This window comes from Xenia sp. Carnegie-2017, unplaced genomic scaffold, assembly GCF_021976095.1.
Source record: "Xenia sp. Carnegie-2017 unplaced genomic scaffold, XeniaSp_v1 HiC_scaffold_14, whole genome shotgun sequence".
NCBI classification, from domain to species: domain Eukaryota; kingdom Metazoa; phylum Cnidaria; class Anthozoa; order Malacalcyonacea; family Xeniidae; genus Xenia; species Xenia sp. Carnegie-2017.
The window spans coordinates 11,548,190-11,564,553 of NW_025813447.1; the positions used below are offsets into that span (position 1 = coordinate 11,548,190).

Sequence of the window (16,364 nt, forward strand, 5' to 3'; positions counted from 1 at the left end):
AACTCAATGAATGTAACCTGTGTAAATTATGCAAAAGTACTATTGACTACACCCCCCCTGATACAGCAATGGAAAAAAACAATAACAAATCACGGAACTAAAAGTTAAAGAACAAATGAAAGAGAAATGTTATCAAGTTTACAATGTGGCAGTTTGCGTGAGACAAATGGCATGTTTTCAGTCGGTTGTGGAGATTATATGTGGGGAAGTGGCATAAAAGGCGGTTTTGTTCGGCTATTTTATCCATGTGAAGAGCCGGACAAAAGTGAATTCAACAATGGTAGAACGACAGCCAAAAAACCTCTTTGGTTAGCCCAAAAAGAATACGCGGTTGGAATGATCAAATACGCTAAACTACCTTCATGGCTTTTAGGAAACGCTTTCTATTGGATTTTAGGTTTGATACACTACGTAACCACTTAGCTGAAATGCTTTTTCACGATTTCTTTCGCTTAAAAATAAAACTTCTCTTAAAAGCTTACAACTGAAGTCATTTAAAGTGACACAATTTTTTTATTGTTTTAATTGAACGACCAAAAATTGTGATGCACTTTCTTCTCTTGTCTACTTTAATAAGTAAATTAGAGAATATATGTTCAGTCATTTCCTGTTATAAATATTTTTTGCTTCTCATGAGTAATATTAAAATCATTTGCGTCATATTATGTATGTCATTACTGATAAACTATAATCATGACAATAATTGTTTTTCAATGAATTACAATGAGGTTTGTCCCACAACAACAAAAATCAATATGATTTTGAAACAAGTAGAAAAATTCATAACCAAAGTGTTGAGAGCATTAGAAGTTTCTTGCATTGATATGAAAATCAGACTGTATAGTGCAACCATGTATAAAATATAAATGACATTAAGTTTCTCATTTGTCCAATCACAAAACACTTATGTTCAAAAGAAACTCCATTAAAGGTTTACAAAATCTTTGATTTAAAACAATATAAATTTTGCATCATAGACACTTAATTATTAGACTTTCATTGTAAGCTTTTGAAAATGTTAAATAAATGTTGGCTGAGTATTTTTTTGTATTCCAATCAGGAAGAGTTCAAATGGACTGTTATTGGAACAGTTCACTGTATCTGAGCGAGAGCTTGCCAGATGAAACTGACCAGAACAAAGAAAATTTCTTGAAGAAGTTTCCATGCGTTCTGTTTTCTCATGGTTTGGGTGGCAGTCGATTTATGTATAGCAGTTTCTGTCTTGAACTTGCTTCCTATGGCTATGTTGTAGCTGCTATTGAACATAGGTTGGTATAAAAACATGGATTTAGGTCAAGCTAAGGCATGCAATCTAAGGTGTGCAAGCTAAGGCAGATAAATAACTGATGCAATCAATACAATTAACTCTGATGAAAAATAAAATAGATAAAAAAGAAAAAAACATTTGGTTCTGACATAATCTATGTCTGCACAAACTAAGAAGGTTGGGCTTTATACACATATAATTATGTCAAAAACTCCTCAGCTTGTCGGATTCGGTAATTTACACTACAGGCACTAGAGGATTCAAATGTAAATTAAGAAATTCATCCAGGCTGATGCTTATGATGAAATCTATTTATGTAACGGTTTCGTTGCTTAGCGCTCATACTAAAATTTTATCCTAGAGACAAATCAGCATCAGCAACTTATTACCTTAAAGAGAAATCTGCAAATCTAATTGATCCATTATGGGTTCCCTACCACAGACCTAAAGAAAATGAGGACGAATTTCAACTGAGAAATAACCAGGTTGAACACGGAACTTTGATTTTGAGATAAAACACGTGTTAGAAAAGTAATCATTTAACTAATCATGCTCATCTACGCTTCTATAGTTCACAGAAGTCAAAAAAATTTTTCTAGTTTACCATATTATGCGATGGAAAAAACTATTGTGCATACATAAGAACAAATTCAATGATTTCGCAGAAAGACGTGTAGTTGATTCGAGTTGTTAACTGATATTAGCGTTGTGAAGTATATGTAATTACTACAACAATATTTTTAATTTTTCTGACAAATAAGTAAGAGAAAGGCGGGAAAACTTGGTGTGTTTGAAGAAGTAACTTTTTAAGCAATCATTCGCACTCGAATCTCGCTTAAAATTCCGTGTTCTACAATACGTAAATAACCAATATCTTGGTCATAGCATATGAAGGGTTAGCATTGGGTTAGGAAAACAGAATTATTACTCAATACTCACTGCGATTTCCGTAATTATCATTAAATAAAGGTCCATCAAAGAGCAAAGGAATGTATGCAGACATTAAATTTTCTGGAACAATTGAACGATGGAAAACCACCAAAAAATTTATTGGGAGCGGAATTTGACAGTCCACAGTTTAAGGTATCTCTTATCTTGTGTCTAGCAATATGTTTTTACTTATACAGTGGTTGAACGAAAGTAATGAACGTCACATGAACTTAAGCTGTACCCATTATAAGTTCATTATGAATATTTTAACTATTTATATATGAAACTGGATGGTCAATGTTTTTGAAAAACCAAAAGCTAACGATGGATGAGTAAAAATGTCTTTACCCCATTTGAGCAACTTCTAATATTGTGTATTTTGTATGTAAAACATAGTAAAATGACACGCATTTTACGGCTAAGTTGATGTTTGTGAACAGGATAGGTTAGATCTCGATAAAGTTACTATGATGGGTCATTCATTTGGTGGAGTAACGACGATAGCAACTCTTGCAAAAGACAAACGATTTAAGTAAGTTTAAGTTCTATGATAAGTACTGAAACTGTCTGGTGTTTCGATTACACTTTGCTTTTTTCTTGGACGAGTAAATCATTGAAGTTAGATTATTTAAGATCTTCATTTGAAAGAGAGAGATTGGAAAGTGTCGCGAGAATGATGAAATCGAAGATATAAGTTTTAGTGCAAGATCTATGTATGTATGGTGACTGCAGATTGTTTTTCTGGAGTGATTAATATGTATTTGAGAGATTGCTACAGCAGAGGGAGATGTCGGTATCAAAAAGATGTTTTTGTTTGAGAAAGATGTTTTTGAATTACATTGGTGCGATAAGGGAAACATGTGTGTTTTTATGAGAGAAATGTTTTTTTCAGAAGTATGTAATTAGGAGTTGGGATGTTTGTTGTTGTTCACATGCCCGAAAAAGTTCCACAATTTAAGAAGACATGATTTTTTGAAAGTTTAAGATACGATTTACGTATGTTTAGATGTGGAATAGCAATGGATGCGTGGATGTTTCCACTTGGAGATGAGCTTTACCATCACACAATTCATCAACCAATTTTATTTATCAATACGGAGACCTTTCATTGGAAGAAAAATATAAAACAAATAAAAGAACTTTTAAATAACGACAATGGTAAGATATCAAGTTTAAATAGGAACCATTTCTCATGTAGAGTAAAATACAAATATCTAACATAATTTTCTCTATTGAGGACATTTCAATATTCTTATCTAATATGCATATCTTTCTCCAATAAAATACAATTCTCACTACGAGATGTTTCTTTTTAGATTTTTTTCCTTATTTAGCATCTTTATGACAAACATTACGTGTGTTATTACAGATATACTTCTTTAAAGATATTAGTAATTATGCAGATTTATTCTACAATGAGTATTGTTTACTTTTGTAGTTGAAAGAAAAATGGTGACAGTAAAGTAAGTTTCTTTTACATGAAAATGTACGCTGTTTCTCGTTCAACAATATTTATACATACGTGTATTGGCCCACGTAGGGGTACAAGTCACGTCACCCAAAGTGACTTGCCTTCTATTATCCCGTCTGCGGCCCTGCGATTTCTGGGCGTAGACCCGCAAGCTTTGGATGTTGGCAAAACAATAGACATTAACAGAACTCTCATAGCCACTTTTATATCGAAATATTTTGGTAAGTAATACGTTGTATCCATTTAGCCAGGAACTATTTAAAAAATACTCCCATGAAACAGTTTCTTGTATGATTATAAAAATGTATAATTGATAGAAAAAGTTAATTTGTGCTTTTCGTGGACACTAGGCAAGCGCTGGCAACAGCTAAAAAGTCAGGTGTATGGCTTTACATACACGTTTTAGCACACATGCATGTTTTCTATCAAACAATTTTACGCAAAGCGGTTCTCCCCTAAGGTCACCTGTTTTAATTCTCAGGTTAGATGTCGTTTCCCCATGCGACACTGTGTGCATCAAGTTTTTTAAAATATTTTTCCAGAACTTGGCAAAGAATTCGGTGACTCGAAAATATTGACAGAGGATTCCGAACACGTGATCATAGGAAGCAATGTTGAAGTTTAATCTAAAATTACTCACAATAATGATATCATAAAAATGACTACTGTATGTATTCATACGAATAAGAAATTTCATATATGCTAAACTATGTGCACGCATAATTTAATTCATACACTTATCATTGATTCGAAGTGTTCACTGAGAACTTGCACTAAGAGATTTCCATAATTTTGCGCACGGTATGATCATTATCAATCGTGGTATGTTCCTTGTTTATTCTTACAATCTTACAATGATCGGCAATTATTAGGACGTATGTAGCTAATTTCAACTATAGACTAGAGCTAGTTTTATCAACTATAGACTAGAGCTAGTTTCATCAACTATAGACTAGAGCTAGTTTCATCAACTATAGACTAGAGCTAGTTTCATCAACTATAGACTAGAGCTAGTTTCATCAAATATAGACTAGAGCTAGTTTCATCAACTGTAGACTAGAGCTAGTTTCATCAACTATAGACTAGAGCTAGTTTCATCAACTATAGACTAGAGCTAGTTTCATCAAATATAGACTAGAGCTAGTTTCATCAACTGTAGACTAGAGCTAGTTTCATCAACTATAGACTAGAGCTAGTTTCATCAACTATAGACTAGAGCTAGTTTCATCAACTATAGACTAGAGCTAGTTTCATCAACTATAGACTAGAGCTAGTTACATCAACTATAGACTAGAGCTAGTTTCATCAACTATAGACTAGAGCTAGTTTCATCAAGATGCCACATTCGAAGGAGTGCCCATTCAACTAAGGAGATTATTTTCTCATCTGCGACCTATTTTGTTGTTATTTGATCAAGAAATCTAAAACGAATGCAGCTGCATAAGATCTGGCAACATTGGTAGACTTGACGAGTTTCCAAGAATTGGTTACTTCATCGTAGCATTCAACACTGTTCTCAACTGACATGTCCTCGCTCGTACCATTAATCGCAAATATCTTTCCACAATATAAGGCCACGGCAAGGCAACCACGTGGTCGACTCATGGACGTCATCGTTTCCCACGTGTCAGTAGCATGGTTGTACCGCTCGACCGAAGATAGAGAACCATGGTACTCGTTAACTCCACCGACAACATAAATGTAGTTCGATAACTGAACAGCGCCAAAATCACATCTTTGATACGTCATCGAGGCTTTGCTCTCCCATTGGTCAGAATTTGGTGAATAACTTTCGACAGATGAGATATAACCCAGATCATCATCAAATCCGCCCACGGCATACAGACTTTCATCCAGCGGTACAAGGGCAAACCGTCGTCTCTTGTGCGTCATATTAGATACTTTAGTCCACCTGTCTATCACAGGGCAGTACTTTTCGACGTAGCTGAAAAAGCATTTAAACAGGCATCATTCTTAAAAGTTACTACCCAACCTGGTATAAAGTCATTTATCACATTTCATTCTCCTTTCGTTTACCTGCATGTATTTTGACGGCTACACGACCCTCCAGCAACATAAATATTCCCGTTGAGGGCAGCAGCCTTCACCTCACCACAGCAAATGACAAGGTGAGCAACATTCTTCCACTTTCCCAGAAAGATGTCATAACATTCAACAGAGTTCAACTTGGTTTTCCTTTGAATGCCACCAATCACGTACAACTTCCTGTCAAGTACTACCACGGCGCATGAAACGCGAGTGCTTGGCAGCTTCGCAGCACCTTTCCATTTTATGGTTTGACAATCGAAGTACTCTATGGACCTTGTCTCCTTCATAAAAGACCTTTCACCGCCGAGAATATACAGCCAAGAAGAGCAAGATGGTCTCATCGATATTCCGGCACATTCACAATGACAGAACATGGCTTTCTCTATCACGTTTTGCAAAGCTAAATCGTCCTGGATAAGTGACCTTCGAGAGATCTCGCGCAGCTTTTTCGGAGGTATAAAACACAATTTGACAGCGGTCAACAAAATTGCTATCAACTTCCGTCTTGCTTGCATGTCGGTCTCAACCCATTCAAAAATGAATTGCAATAATTGAAATTCGCTGTCGATGCAAATATCATCACTCTCGATGATGGATTTCAGGCACATGGCATCCAAACTCAAAATCTCACCATATTTCGAGACGGCTGCAAAGTTCTTTTTCATAAAAGATTCTGCTTTTTGACTTAGTTGCATACATGAGAATCTTTCAGCCAGTTGGTAAATCCCAAGACAATTTTCTGTCACCAGTTGGTCCATGAGGTAATGTGCGCAAGTTTCTTTAACGTCAGCAAAACCAAGAAGGTCTGCCGCTTGTAGTAGATCCTCGACATTCTCATCCGTGATGATGATCTTACCCGTGTAACAATAATCGAGAAGTAAAGCCATCGAATCACTTGTGACACCTTTGATATTTACCTAATTGAGGTAAATTTATATATTTTAGAAGGAAGTATCTTACATTTTAAGGAACTTATTCTTTCGTGAGGGAAGTGTAATTTTGAGCAACAACTGTACGAGTTACGGTCCAATCCAAAGACCGGAAAATTTGTAAATAAGCGGAATTTAAGTGTCGTTCATATTATTGGATCATTCTGGTAAAATTCATTGACGACTGAACATTTATTACTTTTAAATTTTAATGAGCTTTTTGCCCTTGAAATACGTTTTGCTCGGACTTTGAACGCGGAATGAAAGCAAGTTTAATAGAGTGATATTCAGTGCAACATAAAATAAAACAAGCCTTACTTACTTCGGCTTGATGTTTTTCACTCATATCATCACTAAACATGGCTCTAAAATAAGCACTTGACGAAACCAGCACTGCCTTGTGTACAGTGAAATTGTCGTTGTCAACATGAAGAACGACATCACAAAACTCCCCATTTTTCATAAGTTCATGCAAGTTTGATAGCACCTTTGTTGCAAAACGAGCCTCCACGTTAGCTTTCAAATCGCACTCAAATTTTTCTTGGCTATTTCCAGCCATTTCTAAAGAATCAATAACATTTCATTATTCATCGTATCGAAACCAATTTTATCAGTTCCCGCTAGCAATAAACCTTGCTATTTGCTAAAATTTATTAAAACTTTACAACGTCACCACATTTTTCTTTACCTCAAAAAAAGAATGTCAAAAAGTTAATCCTCAACAAAAAGAAACTCGACACAATTTCTGATAATGTAAACCGGGTCCTAAATAGACAAACATTGAAAAATTATAATAAATCGCACTAATTTCTAACTATTGCAAAAATTGTCTTCAATAGTAACAAAAATAACAATTACCTAAATTCGTAAAACTAAAAAATACATTTTAAGCAAATGCTCTTCCATTATATCATGTTTGTCATAGTCTTTGCTGTCACTAATTCACAATTCCCCAATATTTATTTGCATTATGTATTTCCATAACGACATGACGACACGAAGTTGTTACCACGACAACAATAACATGACGTAGAGGCTTAGATCCAATCTTCCAGCTGCGCGACAAATTATTCAAACGTAATGTATTAAGATATTTTGCGAAGTGATTGAAAACGTCAACTAAAACTCAAGTAAATAATCACAACGAAGAAAAACATAACCGCTGCTTTTTTCATAGGTTAAGCTTTAACTATGGGTGCCGCTCTGGGAGCCATTGGTGGACTGAGCTGTTGCTCCTTAACTTCGTGTGCAGCTCCAGTAAGTATGGAAAGTAATAGGAAATGGAAAAAATCAGGAAAACTTATGTTGATCGAACATCAACTTGTTTTTCTCATTTTATAATGATTAAAATTGTCCTTTACAATTATGTAATGCTTGTACAATCCATATGGTGATACTTGACCGACTTTTGTCTTCATAAATTGAATCGTAATAAGATGTTGAAATTCGAGTTCTTAACATCTTAATACTTCATTCAGTTTTACGCGTAAATAAATGATTTATCTTGCTGTGTTACAAGGCTGCCTTCTGCTGTGGTCCATCTGCTTGTTTTGTTGTTGTTCACGATGTCCACCATGCAAGAACTCAACATCAACAAGAATTGTCTACAGTTTCTTTTTATTTCTTGGAAGCATTGTCTCTGGTATCATGTTGACTTCTGGTATCAAGGAAAAACTTAGGGAAATTCCATACTTGTGCAGTGATGAATGCCCCGCCAACAGTTTGGTTGGTTACACAGCAGTATACAGAGTTTGTTTTGGCATGGCTGCCTTTTTCTTTCTGATGACTTTAATGATGATCAATGTTCAAAGTAGTAAAGATGGAAGAGCAAAATTTCAGAATGGGTTGGTATTGCATAATGATGTAATGTAATGTAGTGAACTTTAAACTATAGACATCGTTGACATATAGACATTGTTGAAGGTTCATTTTTGAAACCTTCTCATCAGCCACGTAACATAAATCTTTTTTCCTTTGAAAAAATCTGTTTTTTGTCACGTAGGTTTTGGATTGTGAAAATTCTTTTGTATCTTGGCTTGATCACAGCTGCATTCTTTATTCCAAAAGGCAAATTTGTCCAAGGTTATATTGACCGATTTAATGTACAACTGTGATAGATTTAGGCCTCATGGATGAATATTTTTGTGTTGTTGTAGCTTGGATGTACATTGGACTTTTTGGTGGATTCATTTTCATTCTCATCCAGCTCATACTACTGATTGATTTTGCTTATAAATGGAATCAATCGTGGTAAGAAAAGAATTATTCAATTCAGTAAACACAATGCTGGATTGGCTAGAAATTTAAAGATCATGTATACTTGTGATTGAAGGTTTTTTGTAAATTTTCTGGAATTTAGGATGGAGAAATGGGAAGTAAATGGCCAAAAAAAATATGTCTATGGTATGCAAAGCATATTTAACTGGACAGAATTTAGTAGTGAAAAATATTACATCCATAGTTTTTTTGCTGCAATGAGTTAATTCTCTTATTGTTTACCATCATAAGCCATTAAATTTCAAGATATTTCAAACATAAGACCATTTGCTTTGGATTGCAAAACATCTATTCAAAGAAATAGCTTCTTTGTGCACTCATACATGATCAAACCACCTTGATTGTAAGATGATATTATAATTAGCATACACAAAGAAATTTGTACAGGTCTGTGTATTATTGTTATCATTTAACAACAGGTCTTGCCATTGCAACTGGAGCTATGTACCTGATTTCACTGATTGGATACATACTTCTGTTTGTATTTTATACCAAGGTACAACATATTGCTACATTTGTGCCACATTAGTCTTGTCACAGAAAACTTCAAATGCCATGGAATATTTTTAAATAAAGTATTGTTTATATTTAGACATCTGGTTGTGGTCTGAACAAATTTTTTGTCAGTTTCAATTTGTGCCTATCATTACTGGTTTCTGTTGTTGCTATCTTACCAAAAGTGCAAGAAGGTAAGAAGAGTCTTAAAATTGTAATTTCTTAGAGATATTATCATTTGGAGGTATTGGCAATAGAGATTTTTCTTATACCATCCTTATTGAAAACAAACCACTATTGATGGATTTTGTTAGTCAAAGTTCTGCTTGAGTCGAAGTTCTTAATGATTAATGTATACATATTTCTATAAACTCAATAGGTCAACCAAACTCAGGGTTGCTTCAAGCTTCAATAATCACTTTGTATACAACATACCTGACTTGGTCTTCAATCTCAAACAATCCAGGTAAGTTCATATATTTTGAATGTGTTGTTTTGCTAACAGCAAGGTAATACTGAAATGTAAAGTTTACATACATGGTTACAAACAAAAAATATAAGTTAATGTAAATGTGATGTCAGTCTTTAAACTCACCTAGTTGGGACAACTCAATTTTACCAAGTAAACCATACTAAAACCTTGAATACATGTTTCTAAAGATGGACAGGTCAATTATTCTTAAAGCATTCTACTTCAATGATTGTTATAACGTTTCACAATTTTTTTCCATTCACAGACGAGGAATGCAATACAGGCATATCGTCTGGATTCCAAAGTCACTCCGTTTTTGCCGCACTCCTTATGTTTGTGATGGTCGTGTATTCCTGGTAGACACAATAAGCTTTCTCATTAGATCCTAGATAAATTTCCAGACATAATAACAGTCTAATGTGAAAGGAATTAATGATCTAAAGCAGGGGTCTCCAACTACGGCTGCGGGCCAGATGCGGCCCGTTGGGCCTCTCAATCCGGCCCGCAGAGGCACTTAAGAAAAAATAATATTATTATTAAACAAAATAAACTTTGTGCAGAAAGTTCACGTTATGTCGCAAGCCAACTAGCAAGAGTGGCTTACGTCAATTTTTCTCCCAACTTCCTACTTCCGTTTCAAGCACATTGTGAAATTTAAAAAGCTGAAGGATAACATGGAAATTTTTTATATTCTTCGGCCCTCAACATGCTGGATGAAAGTTCATGTGGCCCTCTGGCTGTAAAGTTTGGAGACCCCTGATCTAAAGCAACAGGGACCCAAATCCACGAGCAATTATTCATAATAATAATTTGCGAAACGTCGCCTTTTCTTCGTTATAAACGATTGCTTTTAATGTATAAACATGGTAATTTTAGTCTGAGAACAAGCAGTTCATCCCGTCTTGGTGAAATAGGAATGACAAGAAATACGGAAATGGAGGTACGTATATAAACTCTCAACTGTGGAATGAATATATTTTCTTTTCGCGAAGTTCATTTTCGCATGTTATTTTCTGTATTTCCCAGGAAGTTCTTTTACCAGATTATGGCGAAGGTAAGAGTATGTTTTACGTCCACCATACACATATCTGGTAATTGAAACGAAATCCCTTGCGTTTAAAACACAATGTTTGTTTTGTCTCACACTACAGAAGAAAATGCGGACAGAAACGAAGATCCTGAAAAAGGCGAACAAAAATATCAAAATGTTCATGACGACGAAGCACTTGGTGTTACATACAACTATTCATTCTTTCATTTTACATTTCTACTAGCATCTCTATATATCATGATGGTGTTGACAAATTGGTACAGGTATGTACAAATTAGTACATGTATGTATAAAAATACCTCATGGGGGTGAACATCCCTAAAAATTCGCTTCTACTTCTTCTACTTATCGACCAATAACCCAACAATGGTGACGTATATTTAATGTATGGTGTTTGTTAGGAGATATTTTCCTGAATGAAGAACATTGCCACGCAAGACATATTCTTACTTTTGCAAAACAATTTTATACAAAAACATGATAAACAGTTCGAACATAAGGAGACAATGCTCGCTAAATTGCCATTTTCGTCTTCTTGTAGCCCTCAACATGCCGATATTACAACTCTGAACAGTAACATGGCTTCAGTGTGGGTAAAAATGGCGTCAAGTTGGTGTTGCTTGGGCCTGTATTTATGGTCGATGGTTGCACCCATTGTCATGCCTGGAAGAGATTTCTCCTGAGATGCAAAAGAAAACTAACTACTTTTTGCTTTATTGGCACAAAAAAAATATATACAACAGGTCGACACTGTATTTGTAACGATAAACTTAAAATTATTTAGTGGAAACCTTCCACATGCCAAGCACAGCAAGGCTTCATTTTAACGTTCACTGTCATGTATCAACATTATATGAAATAATAAAAAATACTATGCAAGAATGTACCTTTACAATATAGCTGGAGTGTATTGGACCGTTGACAAAAGAAATAAACGTACATAGCCTTAAGTGTACAAGAGATACGGTTGTAGACGTGGTACTTCAAGTAAGCAATAAAAATCATATGCATCATGGATGTCCCAATGTCGTCATCACTAGATATTGGGCAATCGTGATTGGCTATCTGCCGGAGCATTTAAGAGTAAAACTAAAAAATTACAGCTCTACTCAAGCAACAGTATAAGTTAGCAAACATTCCATCAACTCATCTGATCTGGTGATTTCCGCATCCACGGGTTTCTATGTATTTGTATTTGTTTACTGCAAGTTCAGTATTACCGCAAATGTAACTCTCCAAGATAAATCTTTTTATCACTTCCAACAGATAACACTAAAATATGAAATTAAGTAACCAATCAATGACAATCCAATTATGTACAAAAAAAACTTGTTATATAACTTGTGCATAAGAAAAAACTCGCCACTGTAAATAGTTTTTAGTTCTTACATATTGGTTCTTTCGGATGAAAATCCACATCATTGACGGAACCATCGTGACCTGGTAACTTATATAATATCCTTCGTGATTGGGTGTCCCACACGTAGACAAACCTAGGAAATTGGATCGCAAGATTAAAAAGAAGGATGACACAATAGTGCGTGTAGACACTTTTGATTGGTCGTTTTCTTAAAGTAGAAGGTATTTTCTATAGATTAATCTCTCCTATAGAAGCTACATTGGTGTTTGCTGTTGGTGAACAACCTGCCTCCGATCGAGCCATCACATTTTCAACACTACCACCCTAAGTTAACCGTTTTGAAGACAATTGGCTATTTTCTTTGTGGACAGACTTCATCATTTGACAATTGCTCTACCTATGATACAAATAAACAACAGAGCTTACCTATCACCTGACCCAGATGTTATCATTTTACCATCCGGTGACCAGGAGCATTTTATTAAATTCTAAATAGTGAAATAGCTTATTTCAAAGAAACGCTAATGAAGAATGCACATATACACTCAAGTTTGAATAATAGTTAAATCCATACGAAATGATAAAATTGAAAGGAAATATTATATCACAACTTATGTTACTACTGAACTAATACATGATACAAGAATACAAAGCTAAACACCGTTTTGACACCATATCACTTCAGATGAGACACTAGACTGGAGTATACAATGACTGCATAATCAGTCCCATACACTTGTTGATCGAAGGTATAAATATGGCTACGTCATCTCTTACTTTTTCAAAATTATGTTGTGCGCCCATGAACACTTTCACACATCGTTCAACAGGAGCATATGGTCTAACATCCCAAATACGAACTAAAATAATTTAAGGAAACATATAAAACAACGCGTACGTAGTTCTTTAGGAACAACAACAATTTGATTCATTTCACAAAAATCCCTGTAGATCATTTTCGAAAGTTCAACACTTCATATAGCTACAGACGCAATTGACACAAAAAGACGATATAAAAGTGAACACAAATTTGTCGGTGTAAGATTTTCGTCAACTTCCAAATATGATATATTTTAAACAAAAACAAACCTGTGTTATCCATAGCATTTGAAAGGAGGAATGATCCATCTGGACTCAGTTTGAATCCCGTAATGGTATCAGTATGTCCAGGCATTTTGTAAAGAATATCATTTTTACGTAAATCCCAAACCTTAAAAATTTACACGAACGTCAGCGAAAGAAAACATTTTACTGCAACATCTGTCCCACACATTGGGGGTAATTTTGTTAGACTGCACAACGGGGAAACTACGATGATTGAGAAATAAAATACGTACATCAACTTTACTGAGTGTTATAAGCATATTTAAAATATTTTATCAGTTTCGTGTAGTTCATGAACAGCAGCTTGAGAAAAATTATATACAAGATCAAATTAACAACAATTTTAATCTCTTAGCTTGGCAATTCCAAATTGGCAAACCTTGGATGTGAAAAATCACCTTACAAGTTAAATGCTGCAACAAATATTAGCTGTTGGTCAACATCAATGTTAGAGTAATATAAAACATTTTTACTACCTTTACTTCATTATCAATTCCACCAGACAATATTTGATCTGATGTATCATTGAAGCTAACAGCTGTGACCTATTTTGATATATAAGACTTTAGTAAAGTACAACGGTTTGGGGGGGGGGAGAAAAGGAGGCGCAAGTACAAAAAAAACATCAATACCTGATAAATGTCCTGGAATGTTTGAACAGCTCCTTTTTTTCGAATGTCCCAAAGCTATAAAAAAATTTTTGTGTTAAGACTATAATGGGAATGAAAAACTCAATATTTTCATGCTATACAGTATCACATTTATGTATGCATGCAAACACACGGCTAATATTTTAAGGGAGGTGTGTGCAGTTGGTAATTTCAATGTTCGATTACGAAAGTGTTCACCTATATATCATATGTACATTCCATTGAATATTGCCCAACTGGCCTTGTCTACAACATGGATATTCATATGATTTAATAAAAACTAATTTTAAAAACTTTAAATGGTGATAAGTTTTTTATTAATCGATCTATATTTATGCCAAAAATGACTAATCAACAACATTTAGAACCACAATTTTGCAATTTAACCATTACAAACTGACCAACATAATATTTCAACAAAGAAAACATATTCAAAAATGGGTCAACAGAAGTTAAATTAATACCTTGATAGTACTGTCATCAGCTCCACTAACAATCATTTGATTTCCCCGTCTTGATGGACAACACGAATTTACAAAAGATTGGTGCCCCTTGAATTTTTTCAACCGACTTCCAGTTTCGTAGTCCCAACAACAAACAGTCTTATCAGTTGAAGCAGTAAAAATCATACTAAAAGAAAAGTTAGAAGTTAAAATCAATATATCATTCTCAAATACTTCTTGACCATCTTGAACATTACAAAAATTTGTCTGATTCCCATACAGAGCATGAAAAGATCAAAGGATACAAGAAAACATAAGAATACTTAAACATCCCAATCCCCCATAACAACATAGATACTCAACACCTCCCCACTCCCACAACATTTTAGATTGACAATTTCAATGACTACATTGGCCTTTACGTACCTTCCATCTATATTAAAATGAAGTTCCATAATAGCACCAGTGTGTCCTTTTAAAACAGCAAAATTTTCACATTCACCGTAAACATTCCATAAATCTGGTTAATAGAATATAAAGACCATATAATGGCTGAAAAACTTTGCCTACCAAAAACTGTTGTCCCTTCCATTATATATTATATACAATTGATAATGTAGAAATTTAATAACTCCCAAAAGTTCGTTTTTTGAAATCCTCCAGTGGTCTGTTCCCAAATACTAATATAAAAGACTTAAAAATAGCACTTGATGAGGAAAGCCATAAAATTCGGCAAAATTTGTTTTACGGGTTTGTGCATTTCGAATACATAAGTTATTCTAGAATAAGTTATCCAAGATGTTGGTGGATGACATTAGGGGCAAAACTAATGAACAAAGTTAAAAGAACCTACATATCAAGCGATCAAATCCAGCAGAGGCAAGGATATCCCCATCTGGATGAAATTCAGTGGTAAAAACTTCACTCTAGAAAAAATCACAATCAAAATATGAATACCACATCAAACTGTTTCAAAGTTCAACCCGTAAGCTATATTTTGAAATTTAAATGGTAAAATTTAAAATACAGACAAAAAAATAAAGTTTGACTTCGATTGCTAACCTCATGGCCAGTCAATAACATAATGGGAGCCATCAAAGAACTAGACCTAGGTGGACCCTACAAATAAATCAGGAGATTCTAAGCATATTAAATAAAGAGCCTTCATATACCAGACTGGAAAATCCACAAACTGTGCTCCCAAGATTCTAACTCTGCACAAAACATAAAAAACCTAATATTCTCAAAATAAATCACAGCACAAAGTTTCCAGTCTGGTTTATATCCATTATCTCTATCTAATACATGTTACAACTCTTTGTATCACAAGTCTCTGTGAAAGGAAGGTACAGTTTGATTCAGAAAATATTATGTATTAATTTCAAATTCGCTCAATCAACATGCCTTATTATACACTGCACGTTAACATATAATACGTAGCTAAAGTACTTGCAAAAAATCAAATAAGTTAAGTCAATGAATAAGAAAGCAAAAAAATAACAACCAAATAACGTAAATTTTACAGTGAATATAAAACAAGAAATACAGAGTAAAGGATACAATATAATCCTCTCTAAATTTCTCACCCTTTGCATGATACTTTGCTGCACGTTTCTAATTGCCAAGTCATTTTGCTTCGGTCTTTTAGAAGCAACAATTGCAAAGTCTTCTTCAGGTTTTCTTTTCACCGAACTTGTAGCCATGTTCACCATCTTTGTAGTGTTGTGACTGAGAGAACTGGTAACGAAATTCATTAGTCCCATAAATCACTGTGATAGTTGAAAGTTTATATATATTTTGTATAAATCAAAATGTAAAATAAAAACAGAAATCAAAGATTCATGATTGATTATTCCCTCGCTTTAT

General features: G+C 34.4%; 4 protein-coding genes across 5 annotated transcripts; 2 read left to right on the top strand and 2 right to left on the bottom strand.

Annotated features, from left to right (window-relative positions):
- Positions 1–59: 59 nt before the first annotated feature.
- LOC124434525 (platelet-activating factor acetylhydrolase-like) lies at positions 60–4,375 on the top strand. Its single transcript, XM_046984417.1, has 9 exons — positions 60–397; positions 1,061–1,268; positions 1,629–1,752; positions 2,237–2,350; positions 2,638–2,729; positions 3,204–3,355; positions 3,636–3,660; positions 3,738–3,889; positions 4,211–4,375. Exons 1-9 carry the CDS (start codon positions 127–129, stop codon positions 4,291–4,293), a joined length of 1,221 nt encoding a protein of 406 aa, XP_046840373.1. The 5' UTR covers positions 60–126; the 3' UTR covers positions 4,294–4,375.
- On the bottom strand, positions 4,268–7,612 carry LOC124434524 (kelch-like protein 28). Its single transcript, XM_046984416.1, has 5 exons — positions 7,505–7,612; positions 7,335–7,411; positions 6,969–7,207; positions 5,706–6,634; positions 4,268–5,613 (listed from the first exon to the last, which is right to left on the bottom strand). The coding sequence occupies exons 3-5, from the start codon at positions 7,203–7,205 to the stop codon at positions 5,073–5,075; spliced, it is 1,707 nt and encodes a 568-aa protein (XP_046840372.1). The 5' UTR covers positions 7,206–7,207; positions 7,335–7,411; positions 7,505–7,612; the 3' UTR covers positions 4,268–5,072.
- Positions 7,613–7,734: 122 nt separating this feature from the next.
- Positions 7,735–11,833, top strand: LOC124434431 (probable serine incorporator). Of its 2 annotated transcripts, XM_046984326.1 has the most exons (13): positions 7,735–7,903; positions 8,166–8,490; positions 8,649–8,728; positions 8,803–8,896; positions 9,006–9,049; positions 9,343–9,419; positions 9,516–9,612; positions 9,798–9,884; positions 10,156–10,246; positions 10,767–10,830; positions 10,917–10,944; positions 11,042–11,204; positions 11,483–11,833. In XM_046984326.1, the coding sequence occupies exons 2-13, from the start codon at positions 8,294–8,296 to the stop codon at positions 11,622–11,624; spliced, it is 1,164 nt and encodes a 387-aa protein (XP_046840282.1). In that variant the 5' UTR covers positions 7,735–7,903; positions 8,166–8,293; the 3' UTR covers positions 11,625–11,833. The 2 variants fall into 2 exon arrangements, with proteins under 2 accessions (XP_046840282.1, XP_046840283.1); XM_046984327.1 differs by lacking the exons at positions 9,343–9,419; positions 10,156–10,246.
- On the bottom strand, positions 11,627–16,349 carry LOC124434432 (U5 small nuclear ribonucleoprotein 40 kDa protein-like). Its single transcript, XM_046984328.1, has 12 exons — positions 16,085–16,349; positions 15,561–15,617; positions 15,352–15,424; positions 14,925–15,018; positions 14,520–14,685; positions 14,038–14,091; positions 13,882–13,950; positions 13,391–13,511; positions 13,079–13,161; positions 12,728–12,789; positions 12,331–12,434; positions 11,627–12,213 (listed from the first exon to the last, which is right to left on the bottom strand). The coding sequence occupies exons 1-12, from the start codon at positions 16,259–16,261 to the stop codon at positions 12,158–12,160; spliced, it is 1,116 nt and encodes a 371-aa protein (XP_046840284.1). The 5' UTR covers positions 16,262–16,349; the 3' UTR covers positions 11,627–12,157.
- Positions 16,350–16,364: the final 15 nt, after the last annotated feature.

Excerpts from the sequence above, each read along its gene's own strand:
- LOC124434525 (XM_046984417.1), top strand. The coding sequence starts at position 127 with ATGTTATCAAGTTTACAATGTGGCAGTTTGCGTGAGACAAATGGCATG. Across the intron at positions 1,753-2,236 it reads TTCAACTGAGAAATAACCAG|GTCCATCAAAGAGCAAAGGA; the intron begins GTTGAACACGGA and ends CATTAAATAAAG. Across the intron at positions 2,351-2,637 it reads TTGACAGTCCACAGTTTAAG|GATAGGTTAGATCTCGATAA; the intron begins GTATCTCTTATC and ends GTTTGTGAACAG.
- LOC124434524 (XM_046984416.1), bottom strand. The coding sequence starts at position 7,205 with ATGGCTGGAAATAGCCAAGAAAAATTTGAGTGCGATTTGAAAGCTAAC. Across the intron at positions 6,635-6,968 it reads GTGAAAAACATCAAGCCGAA|GTAAATATCAAAGGTGTCAC; the intron begins GTAAGTAAGGCT and ends TACCTCAATTAG. Across the intron at positions 5,614-5,705 it reads AGCCGTCAAAATACATGCAG|CTACGTCGAAAAGTACTGCC; the intron begins GTAAACGAAAGG and ends ATGCTTTTTCAG.
- LOC124434431 (XM_046984326.1), top strand. The coding sequence starts at position 8,294 with ATGTTGACTTCTGGTATCAAGGAAAAACTTAGGGAAATTCCATACTTG. Across the intron at positions 9,613-9,797 it reads CTTACCAAAAGTGCAAGAAG|GTCAACCAAACTCAGGGTTG; the intron begins GTAAGAAGAGTC and ends TAAACTCAATAG. Across the intron at positions 9,885-10,155 it reads TTCAATCTCAAACAATCCAG|ACGAGGAATGCAATACAGGC; the intron begins GTAAGTTCATAT and ends TTCCATTCACAG.
- LOC124434432 (XM_046984328.1), bottom strand. The coding sequence starts at position 16,261 with ATGGGACTAATGAATTTCGTTACCAGTTCTCTCAGTCACAACACTACA. Across the intron at positions 14,092-14,519 it reads CTGATGACAGTACTATCAAG|CTTTGGGACATTCGAAAAAA; the intron begins GTATTAATTTAA and ends ATTTTTTTATAG. Across the intron at positions 12,790-13,078 it reads CACAACATAATTTTGAAAAA|AATTTAATAAAATGCTCCTG; the intron begins GTAAGAGATGAC and ends TTCACTATTTAG.